Source organism: Seriola aureovittata, chromosome 9 (assembly GCF_021018895.1).
Source record: "Seriola aureovittata isolate HTS-2021-v1 ecotype China chromosome 9, ASM2101889v1, whole genome shotgun sequence".
In the NCBI taxonomy this organism is placed as follows: domain Eukaryota; kingdom Metazoa; phylum Chordata; class Actinopteri; order Carangiformes; family Carangidae; genus Seriola; species Seriola aureovittata.
Genome location: NC_079372.1, coordinates 3,745,065 through 3,767,497, shown reverse-complemented (window position 1 = coordinate 3,767,497; position 22,433 = coordinate 3,745,065). Strand labels below are relative to the sequence as shown.

Below are 22,433 nucleotides of genomic sequence, written 5' to 3'. Positions count from 1 at the left end.
ATCATTCTGGCCATGGTGTGAAGAGATTCCTTCCTAGCTTGACTCCTAGCTTGTGGGCAATGGGAGACATCCACACCACTACGTTTTAAATGCATTTAAAAAATGAAAACGTAGTAGTGGGGACGCAGCAAAAATCATGTTCTACGCAAGAATGATTTCCAGTGTTCAGGAGTCAAATCAAAATACAGGCCTCTTAGTACAGAATAAATTGTTAATAGCTTCGGATGGAATTTAGAAAACGTTTTTTTATGGAGCAACATGACGGGATTTGTCCCTCATCTCCAAAATTGGAGTCACACCAGGAACAGATTTTTTTAGGGCCACTGTGAACAGGAGAAATGATTAGTAGCCAATAACTCCTTCCATATGCATCAATGTGAATTGGTATTAAATTGAAAAAATCTGACCCAATCCTTAAAGAGACAATATAGGTATGTAACATTTTGGAATACAGCCACTGTTTTGTAGGTTGTGTGAGTGAGTGTGTAAGTTTGTGTGTCGTGAGTGTGTTTTGTGTGTGTGTGTTGGGGCTGAGGCTGAAGCAGCTGTGTCTTCGCCAGGTGTTTCGGGAGCAGGCCATTGATGGAGAGACATTACCGCTGCTCACTGAGGAGCACCTGCTCAGCACCATGGGACTAAAGCTGGGGCCCGCGCTCAAGATCCGCTCACAGGTACACACACTACAGACCTGCGTGTGTGTTTGTGTGCGATCCAGTGAACTTGCTAGTGAGCTGTGTGTTGGAATGCGTGTTTCTGTCCGTAGGCCCACAACAAACGAAGTGTAGCATAGCTGATTCCCTTAAATTAGCCTGCCCCCCAGATTGCAGCCTCTCTTCTTCTGCGCTCTCTCTCTCTCTTACAGTACATACAACATTAGTCCATTACACAATACTCAACAGAATGTACCGACAGTCACGTGTCTCCTCTCGTCTCCTCAGGTGGCGCGCCGTGTTGGCAGGCTTTTCTACATGACTGGATTTCCCTTGGCGTTCCCATTTCCGCCTTCTGCCGCTCTGCGCCCCCCAGAACGGGATCGGGACCCCCTTGCCACGCCATCTGACACCCCCCTGCCCCTCTCTCTGTCCCTGCCCCACAGACCCACCTCCACCAGCAGCAGCTCCTCTCCCTATAGCGGGCCTACCCCAGGATGCTCCTCCCCCAAGCAGGAAAACGGTAATGGCTCCACGGTGGTGGGAAGATACGAGGCCAAAACTCCTTCGTAGGAGCTGAGAGGCATGGGGGAGCAGGAGAGAGAGGAGGGGGGGGGGGGGGGGGGGTAACCTGAACCAGAGAGATTGACTCCTAGGCTCTATTTAACAGACCCCCCCCACCTTGGGACCTTTATGCTAAAATTTATGGGAAAACATTGGACTGGAATAAAAGACAACTGGATGATATGGACCACATCCGGCAAACCAATCAAGAGTCTAAGTTCCTCTGCAGTGGCTGTAGCTGAGCAGAATCCAAAGAAACTGTGTTGGAAGGGAGACACGTGAAGCGACAGAGGAACAGAGAAAAAGAAAAAGGAGGAAAAGGAGACAGCTGGTCACAGAGAGCTTGCCAAAAAAAAAAAAAGAAAAAAAAGGAGCGAAGCCCTGCCACAAATGCGACATTCTTGCGAGTCAGACAGTCAGACGCTAGCGGAAACTCTTCCTTCCTTCCTGAGCTGGAGGAAGCTCTGCTCGCTCACTCTCTTTCTCTAGTCTCCATCTCTGACTGCTCTCACCACAAGCCCTGCAGAATCCAGGAATTAAAAAGAGACGCCTCTCCCCTCTTTTCTCTCCCTCCCCTCCTTCTGCTCGCTTGTTTTCCGAAGCCAAACAGCAGCGTGGAGCTATTTTTTTGGAGGCTGGAGTTGAAGCATATGTTGAGCAGCACCAGATCTGACCATCTCCCTCTTATCACTGCAACTATGCATTCCACTGTCCCAATACCAAAGATGACCGGATGTGTGGAATTGGAAACACGTTTCACAATGTGTCCGCTTCTTTTTGCATTAATAGTCTCAGAGAAAGACTGGTCCAACAGGGGAATGCTAGGCTAGTGCCTCACATGACAGACTGTGTTTAGGGTGACACAGGTAGATCTGTCATTTCCTGACATACAAAGGCTTAAAAATGTTGGTGAAATGGAGAAGCCTCTATGGTGTGTACGGCTTACGTCTTTGTACGCTTGTGTTGACTACTGTGGGAGGTAGGAAAAACATGCAAAATTGTACAGAATCATGCTTAAGATGAAAATATCCTGAAGGTTACATACGTGGTACTTTTACTTTTTGTTAAATGTAGTTGCACGAATAAGGTTTTCTTTACTGAAAAATGTGACTTGCTGAACTTTGGTGGTACTTCTGTTCATAATTTTTGTTCTGCCATTTTTTTTTTTGAAAGTGTAATATTAAAAGACGCTCCAATCTCGAATGCTACTTCAGCATATAAATATGAGGAAAAAAATATTTATAGGACTTTTGATGTAGTAGATAAAGCAGATTATGATATGTATTATAATTAGCCCTTCAGATGGATTCCAAAGATACTTTTACTTGGTTTTCTCTTGGTTGCAGGGAAAAGTAAGGCACAAAAGCTCTTAATGCAAATGTTTTGAATTTGTTATGGATTTTTTTTTTTTAAACAACGCAAGCAATGAATTAAAATGGTCTCTAGATTTCCCTTCAAAAGTTTTGTCTTCATCCTATTTTTCTATTCACCATACAGGTGAAATAAATCCTAAAGAAATTCCTCACTTCTCTCATTTGTCATTTGTTTCAGACGATGTATATGTGCCTTTTCCTACTAAGGTGTTTGTGGTTGTTCAGTAAAAACTTGCAGGAGGGAGTATGTGGTCTCCTCGCGTGTGTAAAGGGGAGGTGACCCATGGGGGGCACAGTTCAGGTCAACACCAGCTGTCAGAGTGTGAGGTTCAGCCGCAGGCTAAGGCCTCCCTGCCTGTGGGGATAAACCTGACCCGCCTCATACACCCACACACAGGACCAGCACCAGAACCAGGAATACACCCCCACTCCCCGCCACTTCACACTTACCTTCCTGCTTCAAAGAGTTTACACCGAAGCAGAACACTCTACAGACTTTGCTGGGACTTCCCCTCGCTTCAGGCTGGGCCTCTGCACCAGAGGGTTCTGTATTCACTGAAAATGACTACAGAGGAAATGTGGCGACACAAATCAAATCCTCATTTGTGGTGTTAAAGTCCATGTCAAACAACAACTCTGCCCTGTATTGTACACCAGTGAATGCATGCGATAATCGTTCACCCAACAAAGCCCAGTATCACCTTTACTTTAGTGGTGAAAGCTGCAGTAAAGCTGAGAAAGAAAAGGGGAGAAGTTAGAGTAGGAAAGCTGTGTCTGAGCATGTGAATACACAGACAGAAAAGACAGTGGTCCGGGAGGGGGGTGGGGGGGTTATGAGGAGTTGGCACAGAAACAGACCAGCCTGTGTTGCTGCTCTACCACCTGGGCAGAGAGTCTTGGCACAGCATCAGACGCCACCCTGCCAGCCTGGCACAGCACTGCTGCCTCGGGGCTCAACACCCGCCTCTCTGTACCCCTCCTCTTGGCCGGCCCAGCCTGGCTCGGCCCGGCTCAGCAAGGCTCACAGCTCTCTCCAAATAGCCTGTCCTCACAAAGCCTGAGGGTGCCTACAGGTGTGCACATGTACGGAGGACACAAATGACTTTTTTCAGGTGCAGTCCTGCATCAACATGCACATGCACGCTTCAATTAATTAGCATCTTAGGGGGAAGAAAAAACAAAGACTTTTTTTTTTCTTTTCAATTTCAATGCTTCATAAAATTATACCATTAACACATTTGTACTGTACAAGTGAAGTAATACAAAATTCAAAAGCAAAGAATATAACAAAATAATCCAAATATATCGGAGGAGCATAAAAAGTGTCTCAGGTGAGCTCGAGCGCGTGAACCCATGATCCCTCAGTCATCGTCAGACAGCTCCAGGTCCTCCACCAGATCCTCGTCTCCCTCGGCCAGCTTTATCAGAGCAGAGGAGGACAGCGGCTGAGGAGCCTTGGATGCCTTTTCATCCCCTTCATCATCATCTGGAATACAGACAGGAAACACTTGTTATTCAGCTGATGGAGTCCAGCAGTTACCAGAGTTACATTCTGTGCACGAGTTAGTAATTCCCATACTCATACACATAACTACACTATGTGATTGAACAGGGTTATTGTAGCAGTATTAAGTTACAAGTTACAAACTGTTGTTGCTACTCCAGTCAGGTAGGGACACCTAGAGAGTTAGCAGCAGGCTAGCAGCTGTTTTATTATTCAGTTGTATGAAAAAGTTTGGGCAATTAAATAAAATACATATTTGTTGCTTTCTTTGAGGTGAAAAGAAGTAAATAAAAAGTGAGCCTGTTTGTTTCTTCCAATGTGAATTTCCTGTTTGCGGTTATTTCATACTAATTGTGGCTTATGCAAAAGTTTGGGTCAGTACTTAATGGCCCCTCGCCCTCAGCAATTAAGTGATTCATAATATTCAGACAAAGAACAGCAGTAAATTCTGTGAAACTAGGGAATATTATAACAGTTCATCCATTATTAACAGTTGCTGATTATTTTTTGATCAACTAAATGTTTTAGTTAAGTGTTCACATTTATTTAACCTTTTAATAACAGTGCTGCTCGGATTTATAGTTTTATTTAGTGTCTTGGCTGGTAAACTACAACTTTGTTACATCAGACATCCCTTAAAAGTATTTTACATAATAGCAGATGGTTCCTGTTCCGTTCATTTGTGCATTACTTCCTAATTCAAGGGACTGGATTAAGAAATTAGAAGGTAGGAATTTCTGTGCAGCGGTTATTACTTTGAGGGTGTGACTTACTCATTTCGATTTAAAAATTTAGGTCTGCAACTAATGATTATTTTCATGATTGATGAATCTTTCAATACTATTGTTGATTAATTGATTAGTCTTTAGAATATCAGAAAATAACTAATTATATTAAGTTCAAATCATTCAGTATGCAAAAAAATAAAACGAAGAAAATCAACTAATCTTCAATTGGATAGACTGAAATCAGATGATTGCTTTTGCATGAAAGAAATCACTAAAATTCATGAATTATTAAAATAGTTACTGATGACTTTTTTCTCAACTGACTAATCGATCAATCATCATGAAGAAATACACAACTAATGAATAGTTACGCAACAAACTAATGATTTGTTAGTGCTATCAGAATGCTTCTTGGACACTGATGTTGCACTAACCTGAGTCTTCTTCCATTCCCTCATCATCGCTCATGTCAGACAGGTCGTCAAGGTCCTCATCATCCTCATCATCATCTGACCCACGGGTGCCCTTTTTACCTGAGGAGAGACAGCGAAAAACATTACACTGCATTGAATTTTGTCTACCATTACTTTCTTCAGACATTTTTAAGTTTGCGTTGGTGCATCGCTGACGTCTGAGGACTTTGGAGACATCTATATGTGGGCCAGGTATCAGAGGCAGCTGGAAGAGTCTATTTCCTCCTGAGATGGAACTGAGAGTCGATTACAGACGCCGCCGCTGCTGCTGCACAAACACCCATGACAGTTTACTACCTGCAATTTCAGACATCTTATGCTCACGGCCTAAATATAGCAAATGGAGATAGCAGGCAGGTTCCACAGCTACGATGATGATGGGAATGTTGGTGTGTGTGTGTTTGTGTGTGCCACAGAGAAGTTGGGAGTTTGTCTGAAACTGTGTTGTGCTATCTTCAGAGTACAGTGTGTGTGTGTCTGTGTGTGTTGTCTAGCCAAAGGGACAACTGGGGTCCACAGGCTTTGAAGTTGAGGTGTGATGAGAGGCTGGGGGCGTGGAGGAGAGAGAGGCAAAACAGAGCTGCTGCGAGCACGGGCGCACGCGCACACACACACACACACGCACACACACACACACACACACACACAGATAAATAACATCTATTAAAGCATCAGCCATTTCCCTTCCTATCTGAATGTAAAGATGACAAACACACTTTCACTCCCTCCCACTCTCTGTTGCTCACATGGTGCTAAGCAGACTTCAGTAGTACCTTAGAGGTTGCCCCGAAATGACCTGGAAGACTTATTACCCCCACACACCGACACCCCCACCACAGAAAACACACACACACACATCAATCTAAATCATCAGCCCCCTACTCTCACACTCCCCCTCTTTCCGGGAGTGTGTGAAACCACAAAGAGCTTTGGTGAGCTGCCCGAAAGCTTTTGGCTCTTCAAGACTGGACGACAAGGTGGTGGGTGTACATTTGTGTGCTATCATCGAGATGTGTATGTGTGTGCACGTGTTGTGAGGACATGCGGGGGCAGCTGGTTGAGGCCCTCAGAGCCAAAAAGAGAGAGCGAGAGGAGTAGAATGAAAGAGGTAGAGAGGGAGAGAGAGAGAGAGAGGAGTGGGAGCGGCCACCTCTGGCTGTTCCACTGAGCTGGTTTGAATTAGGAACCCCCGCTGGGATCCAAGCCTGTACTTCCTGTCGGGGGTTTCAGTTCGTGTGTGTGCGCGAGGGGTGGGAGGGGTGGAGGAAAGATGAACGAGGGGGGGGTGGGGGTGGGGGGGCAGAGAGTGAGAGGCGGAGGCCTGCCGCTTGCCGGCAGCTGCCCATCCGTTTGTGGGGACTCTCCCTACAATGAAGTCCAGATGCATCAAACAAAAAAAAAAATCCCCCCGCCGCCTACTCTTTTCCTCTGTGACCTTGCGAAGGGCTTTTTTAGCTTGGAGTGTGTCCGAGTGTAAAGCTGTAAAGGCGAGGGTGCAGCTGCCTGTGACCTGTGGACGACCCCGAGAGGACAAGACACACAGGGTTTAAAGGATGAACGAGCCGACGGCTCCTCTTACCCCAGAAAGAACAAACTATCTGATTAGCAAAGAGATTTTCTGTTGAGTTTGATTTGGGATTTAATTTTCCATTCCTCAAAAATGGCCACCGTGGATGTTTTAATAACTCAGAGCCTAAGTCATCTGTTTCATGTAGCCAAATCTTTAAGATGGGGACTGTCCCAGAAACAGGGACAACAGTAGAGAAATCAGACTCAGAAACTGTCATCACCTCTTAACTTTGCTTTCAGTAGAAGGCCAGGCTGTAACGAAACACAGCCCCCTAGAGGCCAAGACTGGCAGCACATTGTAACCTAGTGTTCCACAAGTAAAAAAACAACCGCCTCGTTTGCAGAGCAGTATTGTGTGTGAGAGAAAAGTACACATGAGAAGTGACTCACCTTTGATTTTGAACCCTCCATCATCATCATCTGATTCACTGTCAGACTCAAACAGATCCTTGAACTCCTTCTTGTCCTCCACTTTCTTCTCTTGAATCTTCTTCCGTTTGATCTCAGGGAGGTCCAGATCCTCCATCTTTAATAAAACAGTCAACAGGGTCAAAACACAAGCCTGTCCTGATGACACTGATGATCTTAAAATAATTTTTCCCAACAGAGCATGAGTTTTTTGTGATTTAAGTGAAGGAGCAAGTCTTGTTGGATATTTACCCTTTCTTTGCCAGAGATCTCCAGCTGGATCTCCTTCTCCCTCAGTTTCTTCCACTGACTGTAGTACCTACTGAGAGGAGTCCCCTCCTCCTGGACCCGCTTCTCCCAGGCCGCCTGACAGAGAACATGGTGATCAAAATCTTTGCCGAAGAATGTATATAAAAAGGTGTGGGTGGTATATGGTATTAAAAAGGTAGAACCAGATCGATGCCTAAGCTTGTGGATGAACATAAATGTCCAAGGCCGTAGTTTGTTTTTTAAATATCTGTTGAGAGAGGCCTTTTAGCAGGTTCATTCAGGCTCTAGATTATCTTACTATAAGTGGCTTTCTACCACAACTTCACATCCATTGACCAGGAGAAAGAGATGGACAGACAAGACAGTGATGAGAGTCAGAAGATAGATAGAAAACAGACAGATTGAAGATGCTTGAAAGCGGAGACCAGCGGATCTTCTCCAGCCTTCCCCTGAAGGTATTTGTGGATGATATTGATTAGGCCCAATCACATTATCTGACCAACAAATCCAATAGAGTGAACAGACCACGGCCTCCTGCTCCCGTTAGCTTAACACATTTAGCAGTTTGCTGCGTCGCTGTTAAGATGGGTGACATGTACACCCCCAAAAAAGACTGAATAAGAAAATGAAAATGGAAAAGCTACTTCTGAACTCAGCCAAGACTGAGACAAACAAAACAAAATATTTCCACAGGAGAGAACGACAAGAGACCCCAGTGCGACCTGGATGGAGGCAGGGCATCATTAATTAGGTGAGCTCTCAGTTTGGGTGACATGTCAGTGGGGGGGCTGGTGGCCAGAGGGGGGCCGTGGCCTTTTCCACAGCAGCAGCAGGGCTGTCCCCTCTCCTTCGCCTGCGGTGACACCTCTACTGCTGCCACGATGCCAGGGAGTGGATGCCATGGCGACAGCCTCCGCTGAGCAGAGAGCCGTGGCGACAGGGGCTGGCGCTGCCGCAGTGCCGTGCTGTCTGTCTGTTGTATTTTGTTAACACACACACTCACACAGTTCCGCATGTGTACACACACATTTTCTCATCAGCTAAATTACACAAAGACCATGCTCTTTAATTTCATCCTTAAACGCTCTTTAATATTAATCAGCAGAACACGTCAAGACTCTCAGTGGCAGCAAAGCCACATGAAAATGTGTGTGTGGACAGGTAGCATAACATGAGAGCACAGACACACAGACACACACTAATGGCTACTCATTAAGGCAGAGGCGCCTCTGGTTCAAAAGCCCATAAGAGCTTGCAATAACCACACAGCCATTCTCAACCAGGCTGAGAGTTTACACAGGGAAGTGTCCTCCATTATCAGTTGCTGCATGTCGGTCAGGACTGTCATGGCCTGCAGCCTCTACTTTATCTGGACCAGAGCCCACAAGAAAAGTTTATAGTCAACCAAAGCAAAGTTTTTCATTATCATTGTCCTGCAACTGGAACTCTACTCTCTTTAGATGCTTCTTGAGAACATTCACATAAGACACCACCTACACGTTACAGCTGAAACAGACATGAGTAATCTAGATGATTAAAACTTAAAGAATCCTGCTGTTGCTGTGGAAACAACTGTTACATTTAACAGAAAACATTGACTCAAACTTGAACCAACTATTAGCAATTTCCAAGTCAAGTGGATAGAGTTGTCTAATTGTTGAGCATCGTCATTTACTGTGAACACCCAACAAACCCACCACAGCAGCTGGCACCATCTCACCAAGAGCTGGCAAAGTGACAACCACCGACTCCTCATTAGGTCTGATTTATGTATTAGTAAGAGGGATTAATGGATAGACATCCCAGACTAATTAATTTCCTATTTCAATTTTGTTGATAGTCTTGTGCTTCCGTTGGCACTGAATATATTTATGTTACATTTACTGTCAATTTGAGGTCTCACCTGCACCTGAGTAAATCAATACTTTTTAGATTAAATTTTAAGTGACTCTTTTACTCAAAGTAACTGAATTTATTTCAAATGAAATGGTTCAAACCAGGGTTCTGTATTCAATTAAATAGTAAAAACATTTAAACTTTTTTGACCTGTAGGACTAAACTGAGTAGGAAAAGCAATAAAACCGATAATCATACAAGAAACTAAATGCAAAATCCTAAAGTATAGTTCATGGTAACTAGTACTTTTCAGAGTTGTAATTAATTTTTAATTTAATCACTAATTATTCAAGTTTTTTACGGGTGGGACACTCCATATATAGCCGTAATGCTGACATTTTGCTTACGGCTAACGTTACTATTTACAGGAAGTCGATTCTTCTTCGTTGCTCTAAAACAGTAGTTGACGGTGGCCGCACAGCACAACTTCCTGTGTAAGCTACTATTTTGGAGCAGCGAAGAAGAACTGATTTCCAAGAAAACTGCCAGTTTATCCAAGTGTGAAACTATAAAGTTTATCAAAAGATTACATGGTATCCGATCAGTGCACAGACTTGTGTACTCGCCGATACCGGATACCATATTTTAGACAGTCTCAGAGGCATTTCTGATACTGGTACCTGTTATTGGAAAAACTGTAATTATAGCAAACCAGATATCAAATCTCTAGCCAACGATACAAAACTGACTTCCATAATCAAGTTTTTGTGTTACTTTTCTGTTTAAAGAACAGGTGATGTTATGTGACGTCAGCTATCTATTTATAACTCCAACAACTTCTACATTTTAACACCATTACTACTATTATTACATCTTGTTTTAAATCACCTGTGTGTGTTTTGATGGACCTGAATACAACTTACAATTCAATTGGTCAAAAGCCATTTGAAAGTTTACAAAAACTAATATTAGGAAACAGAAGAGCCAAACTGACGAGGAAGAGGTCAAATAAGAACTCTGGAAAGGCAGCCTGTAAATTCAGGACAACACAGACAACCCCTCCCTCCCTCCCTCCACCTCTCACTCTCTGTCAAACACGCACACACACACTCTCTCACCACAGCGGTGGCATCGGCCACTCCGAAGGCGGCCTTCTGTCTCCGTCCTGTGATGTGGCTGCTGTTCTCCTGTACCTTCTCCAGCAGCTGGCGCACCGGCTTGCAGTAATTGGCCACTTTGCATTCCTTCAGGAACGCTTTCAGCTGCAGGGACATGGAGGGGGAGTATGAGAAAGAAGGAACCAGTGTAAAGGATCATCCAGTCCGCCCATACGGTGTATTCAGGGACAGCAGAGGAGGGTTTGTGGTTGTTTCCCCTGAGGGGAGCAGATTCTGCCTGGCAAGACGTGAACCAGATCCTGAATCATCTATTCAGAGAAGAATTTAAACTCTGGGAATGTCACTACTTCTTTATGAGTTTGTAACACCTGAGTGTGTCCTGTAAGATTTTGTGGATATGAGGAGATAAAGTTGCTTCATTTCACAGACCCAGGTCACTCAAGTCCATTCCAGCATCAGTTCAAAGGTTGTGTTACCTGAATGATGGTGGGGAGGGCGAGCTCTGGGAAGCCAATGGTGAAGGCCTGAGTATGGAAGTATTCCAGTATCAGGTCATACAGCTGGTCGATCAGTCCCTCCTGAAGATTCACAAACAATATTCACACTTCAAACACGTGTAAAACGTCACGTCATCATTGTCGTCTTTGGTGTGCAACTACATTCAGTGAAACATGACTTGTTACAAAAGGTACTGTGATGACAGCTTGGCTGAGCCTGTCGGTGGACGTCTGAATCTCTGCCCGCATCTCTGACTTGTGCAGCAATTCAAATAGATCTGTGGAGTGACGCTCACCGATGACTGTTGCCAGCAGATAGAGAAGCAATCCAGAGTTTTTTAGGCAGAATTAACAATGGGATGTCATTTTCCTACATAACTACAGTCATGAAAAATTGCATCAGAAAAATGGTGACGATTGACACAGCTGTACAAGTCTCTTTACGTCCATGAACTGAATTAACACCTCTTAAAATCAACCAAAATAGTTAAGCGCTTCTTGCAAATGCAGCGTCCACATCAAAAGGCGTTGGATACGCAACTCGCTGCTGACTGCACAGAGCAAAATAAAATAACTCTCTCTTCCAAATGGAAATCAGCTAGCATGGTGTCAGACTGAATGACTGAGGAGAAATGAAATGCCAATTCAGTCTGATTGTCAGTCTAACCTTAGCCTAGCAGTCTGTCACCTCTGGCTTATAAACAGAGAGGATTCAGTTTACGCGGCGAGCCATTCAATAGGAAACTACACGTACACTACTTGTAAACACTACAAGTCAACATGCTACACAAAGAGAAGCAGCACAGATTCAAATATTTACCTTCAGCAGCTTAAAGCCAGCCTGTAAAACCTTTGCTTATTAGTGGCCACAAGTGATACTAACACGGTAATGGCACTTTGAATTGTGACTATTGCTTAGCCTTTAGTCATCCATGTTGTATTAACTGTCAACAAACTCTACATTCATATGGAAAAACCTGAGAGCTTCCTGCTACAAGTAGTTACCTTTTAAAATGGTGCCTGTCAGTTAAGGATGGCCCTTAAAAGTTGAATCATACTTGCATCAGGTTGTATTATCTATAGTATGTACTATGGCTCTTTAAACAGTTAAACAATGTATGACATAGATTGATTTACATGTAATTTCAAAATGCAACTCATGTGAACACATCATCTGCAGTACAAGAAGCTTAGTTGCCTCTCTTTGTGAAAATGAAAACCTTTCAATAAGCGTTTCCCATCAATCAGATCAGTGTTTGTTGAGTTATGTCTGTTGTGAGTCTACGAGGCAGGGGTTCGTGGCAGCTGCCCAGGTGACAGGAGTGAAAACAGCCCTAGTGAGCGGAGTGAGGAGGATAATCCCAGAAGGCCGTGCTGCAATCCTCTTGGCTCCAGTGGTGAGCGTCGGGACTCCGGGCCAGTTTTAGAGCCCTGACAAGGGGCTTTCAGCGCTGCCCTCAATCCCCTCATGCTCACATGAAGGCTAACACACACAGTGTCGGGGAGCAACATGGAAATAACATTAACTAAGACCTGAAACACTCATCTGATCAGCTGCTGCTCCTTCTTGGTGCAACAAAGACCCGAAGCACAGATACAAGCAGCAGCACACAGCGGATACTCTTTCCCTATTAGAAAGAAAAATCTCTCCTACACTATCTAGTGGTGGATCCACAACAGTAACACATACCTTGTAGGCTTTCTCCATCAGGTTGACTTTGCTAAGCTTCAGGATGACTGCAAAGTTGATGGGTTTCTTGCTCATTCGGCCTGGTTTCTTGTTGAAGTCCACTTGATGGAAGATCTAGAAAGGAAAAGCAGAAACCAGCCAGAATTAATTTGGACCCAACTAAAATGATAGGATTTATTGGTACAATGCATATCATATTCAGAGAACGGAATAATAACCTAAATCAAATACAAAACATGGGCAAGATTTTACCTGATAACCTTTATTTACTTTTTTATTTTATTTTTATTGTTCTTCATTATTAGTGATTGTGTATTCTTTTGGTTTGTATGTTTTCACACTCCTCATTGTCCAAGACAAACCTGATACTGAAGGAATGTACTGGAAAGGTGAGGCTGATGGCTGACAAAGGTCAAAACCTGTTGGTAACTAATAAGCTATGAAACAAAGTATTTTTTCATAACTCCCGTACATGTAGGGTTTGCCTTTTCATACATCTAATAAATCTCTTCCTTCTCATTTCCAGGAGACACCACACTTTCATAAGTTCAAGCACAACTTAAGTATATATGTATTCAGCTATAATGGCATTAGACAATAATCATTCTGCGCTGTTCGTTCTACATGCAGCGGTGTTAGAGAAATTACACATTTCTATCTTAGTCTCTGAAAGTACATTCTAGCCAGCGTGTGGGCTTTTTGTCTACAAGCTTTAGCTTTCACATCTGCCCACAGTGCACAAGTGAATTTCTGTCTTGTATTTGTATATCAAGCTATTTCTGACACCACGTATCTCAGTGTATTTCTGTGTGTTAGTGTGTGCGTGTATGTGTGTGCTTGTGTGGTCGTTAATGTGCTCAGTGTGCGAAGCAGAGCAACGCTCCTGGCCAGTGCTGTCTGTACAAACATAGGATGTGGTGGCGGTCTGCGGGGGAGCCAGGGGGAAGTGGGAAGGCATGGGCCAACCCTGATGCATGCACATGCACGCGCTCGCACGCGCTCACACACACACACACACACACACACACACACTGAAGCAGGAAGCTCCAAATCATACACCCCCCTCGGAGATGCGAGAACACACACAGGCAGACACACACAGGAGGAAGGGGCTGCTTCTGCTGCTCTAATTAAAACAGTAGCAACGTACCTCAGCCTGCCTTTAACAAGAGGAACAGTAAAGGAGAAAAAACACAGGAAATATCGTGCGTCACAAATAAATACGGCTTGCTGTTGGGGGTTGGGGGCTCCGAGTGTGTGAGCAGCGAAAAAGAGGTGGGGAGTGGGCCATAGGCAGAGAGGATGTGGTCTGCACAGCGTGTTAGGACCAGCGTGTAAACCACAACTGTGTCTTTATCGGGTTGGTCAAACTGCTTCACGCGCACACACACTGACCACTCCCAGCGGGCCAAGCTAGTCGCTGTCGCTAGCACACTGTTATCCTCCGGCAAACCACAACATCGCCCAGCACACCACGCATTCGCACTGACACGCATTCGCACACAAACACCACATGGTCACGTGCTTAACACCTGACCCAGAGAAATGTTGTCAGTTGGTGACCTGCGATCAGTCTGATAACAAAGGTGTGTCTCTCTCTCTCACACACACACTCACTGAGAGAGAAAGAGAGTTCTACCCTTCGATGTGTTTCCTCCTGAGCTCCTTCAGTTGTGGCCGTTGAGACCAAAATGCATCTCATACGCCACTGATGTTTTTCCACAGCAAACCACCGACGGAACATTTCATCACATCTACCTTTACATTGTTTCCATTTGTGACAAAGACAACAACTGACTGCTGCTTACTCTGCATAATTTCAAAGTATTTGAGCTCTTCAGGCATGTATAGTGTACTGGTGTATGAAAAACTACACAGCAGACTGCTGGAAACCTGACCATCCCCTCAGCTCGTCTCAAGCTGCTGTGATCCTGTCGGACAGACATGGTGGTTCCTGGAGACTACGTGAAGCCTTACCTCCAAGAGGAAAGGCAGCACAGGTACAAATGTGTTGGTGCTGCTCGACAGCAGGGTGAGGGCTCTGCAACAGTGCATCCTCAGGGGGTAATATCTTGATGTGGGCACCAATCTGTTCAGACAGAGGAAACAGTGGTCAATGTCTCCACCTGCTGTTGGTGAAATGTACAGGACCTGATATTATGTTATAATGCATGTAAAAATCAATGCCAGACGACAGCTTCAAGTTTCTTTGCCACTGCGATTACTGAAGGTAAGAAATAATCAACAAATGACTCATTAGGCTTTTGAGTGATGACACCACCACTCCAAAAATTCAGCTATGTGAAGAATTGTCCAATATTACAGTTTAAAAACAAAGTGTGCGCATCAGTGTTTCTGTTTGTACTGTACATCAGGTGACAAATAAATAACTGAACAATATGTAGCTCATGTCCACTGCTTCACATTGCATCAAACAAATGACAACCCTCACTCTGACTCTCAGGTCAGAGTCAGTGATTATACAGTACAATACAGAGAGCGCCAGTTATCAATTTGATATAGTATATACATATATATATATATATATATATATATATATATATATATATTATATATATATATATATATGTATATATAAATAAATAAATAAATCTACGTAATTAATGGGAAACACTGGTGCATACAAACTCAGACAATGTAGTTACCACAGCACAATGACAAAGATACCAGAGTCTGGATATTTCACAGTTAGACAATAAACTTAAAATAATTTCTAACAAATATAGAACTTATGATGTACTATTCCTCAGTACTGATATATCCGTCCAATTTCATTATTCACTCTCACCCTACAATTTTCAGCACCACTGCAGTCTTCTGTGCATAATCTTGGCTTATTTATCACTTTCAGCCAGCAGTCATTCTGTCACTCAACCAGTATTGTCACAGCAGGAGACTCTTTGTTCTCACTTCTGCTCAGTTCATTTGCTGCAGTGAGATTATGTTGATGTGTAAAAGTTACAGCTGATACTAAGTGGGGGTTCAGACCCAAAGGCCCTGCATTTAAAAAAGTGTTGATTTGGTGCCTGTACTGGTGGGGTGATGAGCTGATCAGCTGATCTGGCTAACAGATCCATGAGTTTAAGGTTTATCAGACACTAACACAGCAGATCCTTTTGGTCTTGTTTGGGGGAATGTTGCAAGGAAGAAAAAAAAAAACTTATGACTAAAATGATTCATTTTTTAATTTGGCAAGTGCTGATAATTTCTTAAGAGCTGAGACAACAGGCTGGTTAATCAGTTACGTGACTGACAAAATTGCTTAAGTAATTATTTAAGCAAAAATGCAAAAATATTTTTTGAAAAACTGGATTGCTCCAGTTTTTCAAATGTGATGATTTGTTGCTTTACATTAAACCAAATATGTTTGGGTTTAGAACTGAGGCAGTTTGAACATTTTACACAATTTTCTGACATTTTATAAGAGAAACTATTAATTGATTAGTGAGAAAAAAGGGTCATTAGCTTCATCAATAATGAAAACATGTAAATGTTATATACTCACTTGATGGTGCCGATTATGACCTGGCAGAGTGGATAGATGAGAGGTTGTAGAACATCACTGGGGTGCAAGGTGCTGAGGACGCGACACCACAGGTACAGACAGTGGATATACTGCCAGTTATACACCGACTGATATGTTTCCTACAGAACACACACAAGCAGAGTCTTCTCTTATTACAAGGGTTTAAAATGAGCCCAAATATACCGGAAGAACTCAACTCTGAATGTTCATTCAACTTCGTGTTGATTTTTTGCATTGTACTGTGCTTTGAGGACAACAGACAAGCAAAAAAGTCAACATCATCATGCTAACTGGCTCGCATCTGGTTCAAATGAATGGTCAACATCAACACTTAATGCATGGAGGGCAGATTTGAAAGAGGGCATTTCAAGGAATAACTGGACTGTAGCCTGTAAGGAGGCTCAGATTCAAACAGCCAACACTGACTTAAAGTTACTTCAATATAATTGCTTGATGCAGATTTACATAATCCCTGCCAAACTGAATAAACATAATAGTAATATACCTGACATATGCTTTAAATGTAATGAGGTTCAAGGAACATTCATACATTGTATTTGGGAGTGTGACAAAATAAAGAAATTCTGGAGGGAGGAGGTGAGTAATACAATCAAGATCATTTTGTCTGAAAATTCCACTAGACTCCAAGATGGTAGTGTTTGACTTTATCCTACTAATCTGACTTCGGTGGATTTTGGTAAACTGCAGGCAAAACACATGATAGCTCTCAACTGGAAGAACATGGCGCAGTGTGTGCCCATGGAAAGAATAACATATACCTTGAAAAACAAACTGGATGCTTAGCAGGAAATTTGGAAACCATTTAATGATTTTATATAGCAAAATAGTAAATATACAGTACTGTGCAAAAGTTTTATGTTTGGGTCGTTGTCCTGCTGCAGAATAAATTTGGGGCCAATCATACGCCTCCCTGATGGTACTGCATGATGGATAAGTATCTGCCTGTATTTCTCAGCATTGAGGACACCATTAATCCTGACCAAATCTCCAACTGAATTTGCAGAAATGCTGCCCCAAACTTGCAAAGAACCTCAACTATGCTTCACTGTTGCCTGCAGACACTCATTATTGTACCGCTCTGCAGCCCTTCGGCAAACAAACTGCCTTCTGCTACAGCCAAATATTTCAAATTTTAACTCCTCAGTCCAGAGCACCTGCTGCCATTTTTCTGCACCCCAGTTCCTATGTTTTCATGCATAGTTGAGTCGCTTGGCCTTGTTTCCATATCGAGGTATGGCTTTTTGGCTGCAACTCTTCCATGAAGACCACGTCTGGCCAGACTTCTCCGGACAGTAGATGGGTGTACCTGGGTCCCACTGGTTTCTGCCAGTTCTGAGCTGATGGCGCTGCTGGACATCTTCCGATTTCGAAGGGAAATAAGTTTGATGTGTTTTTCATCTGCTGCACTAAGTTTCCTTGGCTGACCACTGTGTCTACGATCTTCAACGCTGCCCGTTTCTTTGTGCTTCTTCAAAAGAGCTTGAACAGCACATCTTGAAACCCCAGTCTGCTTTGAAATGAGAGACCTTGCTGATACAGTCTAACTACCTTGTGTCTTGTTGCTGTGCTCAGTCTTGCCATGGTGTATGACCTGTGCCATGAAACTGTCTTCCACAACCTCACCTTGGTAGCAGTGTTTGGCTGTTCCTCGCCCAGTTACTCCTACACAGCTGTTTCTGTTTCAGTTAATGACTGTGTTTCAACCTGCATGTGAAACTGATGATCATTAGCACCTGTTTGGTATAATTGGTTGATCATACACCTGACTATAATCCTACAAAATCCTTGACTTTGTGCAAGTGTACCTATAAGAATTGATGCTGGTTTGAAGGCAAAGGGTAGTAACACCAAATATTGATTTGACTTTTGTTCGCTCACTTTGCGTTTTGTAAATTGATAAAAATAAACAATTATTATTTATATTTTTGAAAGCATTCTTAGTTTACAGCATTTTTTTCACACCTGCCTAAAACTTTTGCACAGTACTGTATATTATATATATATATATATATTATATATATATATATGAGAGAGAGAACAAGTATGTGTTTTGTTTTTTGGGGGTGGGGGCGGTTGCATATTCTGTAATATGTTGCATAATGCTAATGGCTGTAAAATAAAATGAAATCTCAATAAAGACATTGCTAAAAAAAAAAAAAAACATCATCATGCTGGTGTGTGTCAACATTAACATCTAGTATGTTAGAGTAGCTTTTTGCTCTTTTTATCTGTAGCAGCTAAGTGAATACATTAGATTTGAATGTAATGTGTTTAAATCAGTGTCAATAAAAGAATAATAATCACTATCATATCATTCATCATAAAATGGCAAAACAGTCTTCCTATACTTGTACAGGTTCCATCCAGGAGAGCATTTCAAATCTATAAACCAACCTTTTTCTTCATGGTCATGGCGTTTCTGAGGTGGATGGCCAGCTGTCGGATGTAGATGAAGGCGTGCTGATAAGTGGCCTGTGTGTCCAGGGAGTACATCTCCGTTAGAGTTCGCTGCATGAAGTTGATCATGGGCAGCGCATTGGGAGATGTGAACTTACAGTTTTGTACGTAGGAAATGTACATTTGCTGCGAAGAGAAAGAAAAACACCATGAGCAGAAGAGCTCAAAATACAGAAGTGAACACAACTTGGCACTGGTTATAAAGGCTTGATGTGGTTTTAAGTGTTTGTAATGAACACCAAATAAAGAGGAATTCTAAAAGACAGAAGTTTAACACTCTGTTTTTGTGTCAGTCATTTTTTAAGGCAAGTACTATCTGCAAGGTCCCTGTTCTAGTCTATTTTACATCCAGGTTTCTATGTCCGCCTCTTGCTGCGTTACTCTGCATTTAGCTCACCTTGAGAATAGGGTTAAGATATGTTTCCTGCTTGTGTCGGCAGATTTTGTTGAGGGCCAGGAAGGCGAGAACGCGACTCGTTTCTTCCCCTGTGCTCCACTGTTTCAGCAGTTGCTATATACAAAGATGTAAGGGAAAGAAAAATAAAGCCACATTAAAAGACTATTGTATATCCCAAAGCGTCACATTCCATGCCTTCCTATGGTGACTTGTGTCCTACCTTAACCAGGTGCCGACACTGTTTGGGTAGACAAAGGTAATAAGGTATGAGCTGGTTGGCGTGCCGCAGGACAGCGCTGATGACTGTAGACTCTGTTAGACACGATAATAGCTACAGGTGAAGAGGGAGACGACACAAGTGTTAGGAGAAAAAACAAGGGAACAACACAGTGATGTTTTCAGGACGCAAATGAAGAAGAGGAAAAAATGTCACTGCAGAAATACAGTACAACTCTTTGTTGTAAATGAATTGTTCTGTTTTCAAAACCAATAAAACACATCTATGTAACATCTCTGACGCAGAGGAAAGACCTGAAGTGAACAGCAAAACAAACCTGAACTACTCCACTGAGATACATCTTGATGTCGATCTGATTCTTCTGCCACTTTGGACTAGACGACGGGAGCACTAGCCTGAGAGCAAAACAGAATGAGAAGTGATCAAACTTTCCACCGCTACATTTACTGTCAACAGATCAGAGATACAACATCCACTTCGTACTTTTTCTGGTCTTTATCTGGCTTTAGGTTGAGCATCCTCTGCAGGGCCACGTAAACATCTCTGATGCAGAACAGGACCAAAGCGTTGAACACTGCAGACCAGACAGAAAAAGGATTATTAATTCATATTTACAAGGAGCGAAGCTTGTTGTGTTCTATCATACAAAAATATTGCATACAATATTATAATGCTTGCTATAAGATAATGTGAGAAATCAAACAATCCATCAATCCAGTAAGGTATCATAAGGTAGAAGAAAAGAACTCCAAATAGACACAAAATAAAATGTCAGGTGTTGTAGCTGCTTTAGTATCTAAAACTTTCTAACAATAAGCCGTTCTTACAGAAGACATGTTGACATGTCACAGTAGGAAAAGCACAACGTGTCAATAATAAAATTATTGTTGTCACGGCTTAATGGAGCACTTGAGTGAAACAGAACCACAGTTCAATCAATGTTACGAGACACACCTGTGTGACAAGTCGTCGTATCTGCGGTGAAAAAATCCTGCACCCAGCCCAACTTGAAATATCTCACCATACCCAAATAAGGGTTTAGCAATATGACTATTAGGGCTGCACGATATGCAAAAAAAATTAAAAAAAAATAAAATAAAATCATATTATGATTATTTTGGCACATATTGCGATTGTGTTTACAGTTGGAATGGTAGATATGCATTTTATTTTCACTAGAATAAAATTTTAAAAATGATGATTTAATTTTTGTACCAAACAAACGTCTGGAGAATATAATTTGTAGGCCGGGGTGACTCTGTAGCACCACAACACTTGTGGTATTAACAATGCACAACGATGTGACCAAAAAAAAAAAGCTCCTGTGATTTGGATATTGCAGTTGGCCTTATAGCTATTTTGATTATATATCGATTAATTGTGCAGCCCTAATGACTACAATACTGTATGTGTAATATCAGTCATTCTGGTTATTGGATATGTGTATAAATGTCAATATTGTGCAGCCACACCATAAATGAAAGCCATTATGGTTAACATTTACAGCAACTTTGTCCGCATGTTGTTTGATGCGATGCTGACAGTATTGAATGAATACACTGCGAAACACTGTCAAGTTGTGTTCAAGTATTCAATTTAGATTTTCAACTGCAATACTCAGCAATAATTATAACAATATCATATTTCCATGACAATGGTACAGCTTGACTACACATATCAGCACTTACAGGTAAACATGGAGTCCTACCTGAGCTGTCAGCCACTTTGTAGCGACACTGTCCCCCTCCTTCACCCTTTGTTGTAGCTACAGCTGCCTTAAAGGCCTGGGTGACTTCTCTGAAGAGACGAGGTGTGGGCTCCTGCTTCATAGCAGCTCTCCAGTCTTCAACCATTTTGTCTGTGACTTTGATGGTTTCCACGGATTTCTTGGATATTTTTGAACCTTTCTGTCCATCCTCATCATCTTCACCGTCCTCACCAGAGCTAGCCTCCTACATGTAAAACATGCCAGTATGAAGATGTCTGCTTTCCATAATCAACTTTAACACACGCGCGCACACACACACACACACACACACACACACACACACACACACACACACACACACACACACACACAAGCAGCAGGCCTACCTCCAGTGTGGATGGCAATCTGTGGTACTTTTTCTCATCCTCATCCTCATTCTCAGAGCTGTCTGTGTCCTCAAAGTTTAGGAGCTTATGGTCGTTCTCTTGCAGAAACTTGTAAAACTCTGGATCTTTATTCTTTAACCTGGACAGCTGCTCCTTGTGTTCAGATGCCTTTCCTTTCTTCGTATCGTCACTATAGAGAATAATAACCACAAAAACACAAAAGAGATGTTTGAGGGGACATGATGATGTTAGTACCATCACAATTGTGATACATTATAAAAGGGACTTACGTGTTGGGAGCTGCAGAGTTCAAATCTTTCTTCTTGTTCTTTTTCTTGACTCCATTCTGTTTGGGAGTCTCTTCTTCAGATTCACCGTCAGAGTCAAAACCTGACAGCAGGAACTCATCCACACTGAGCTCTTCCAGTTTCCTACACGACAGACAAATGTTCAGTCACTGAAATAAGTGGGCCAACATGTGGAGAGGTAACTTACATATGATGCACGGTCTACATAGTTTCTACTGTCAATTGTAACGTTTTAAAGTTTAGTCGTCATTTAGCTAGCCAAGTTTCATATTCATGTACAGTACATTTTCAACCAAGAGACCGAAGACTGATGTAAGCTAACTGCTAACAAGAAGCCCTATCACTACGCTAGCGAGAGCAGCATGGGTAGCTAAGACTGTCGCACACTATGTTATCTAACTAAACAGAGTCTAGAAAACACCAGTAATTCTCCCCCTGCATTGACAACACTTACACTTATAAAATCAAAACAAATTTGCCCTTAAAAAATCGCAATAAACGGCACATTTTAAAGGAAATATCCACGTACCTTTTCTGTTTCCCTGCCATGCTGGATCCAAAACGTGACAACTTCAATACCCACAATGCCTCGGTGCAAAACGGGGGAATTGGTTTTATGGTTCACAGGTAGTGAGCCCCGTAAGCTATTTGCGTTTATAAACGTGATAAAATAATCATGGTTGTTTTGGTC

General features: G+C 42.5%; 2 protein-coding genes across 6 annotated transcripts in view; one reads left to right on the top strand and one right to left on the bottom strand.

Annotated features, from left to right (window-relative positions):
• samd11 (sterile alpha motif domain containing 11) overlaps positions 1–2,735 on the top strand; it is an 83,354-nt gene extending 80,619 nt beyond the window's left edge. For 4 of the 5 annotated variants that reach the window (XM_056385659.1, XM_056385656.1, XM_056385660.1 and 1 more), the window contains 2 exons: positions 561–671; positions 939–2,735. In XM_056385659.1, coding sequence (XP_056241634.1) covers positions 561–671; positions 939–1,223 — 396 coding nt within the window. In that variant the 3' untranslated portion in view covers positions 1,224–2,735. The remainder of the gene's footprint in view (positions 1–560; positions 672–938) is intronic. The other variant, XM_056385658.1, reaches the window with a different exon arrangement.
• On the bottom strand, positions 1,426–22,310 carry noc2l (NOC2-like nucleolar associated transcriptional repressor). Its single transcript, XM_056385662.1, has 18 exons — positions 22,272–22,310; positions 21,725–21,865; positions 21,435–21,624; positions 21,049–21,292; positions 19,824–19,914; positions 19,657–19,735; positions 19,323–19,433; positions 19,103–19,216; positions 18,643–18,831; positions 16,207–16,346; positions 14,658–14,769; positions 12,681–12,794; positions 10,970–11,071; positions 10,494–10,637; positions 7,522–7,635; positions 7,252–7,387; positions 5,254–5,352; positions 1,426–4,073 (listed from the first exon to the last, which is right to left on the bottom strand). The coding sequence occupies exons 1-18, from the start codon at positions 22,289–22,291 to the stop codon at positions 3,949–3,951; spliced, it is 2,265 nt and encodes a 754-aa protein (XP_056241637.1). The 5' UTR covers positions 22,292–22,310; the 3' UTR covers positions 1,426–3,948.
• Between the last annotated feature and the right edge of the window lie 123 nt (positions 22,311–22,433).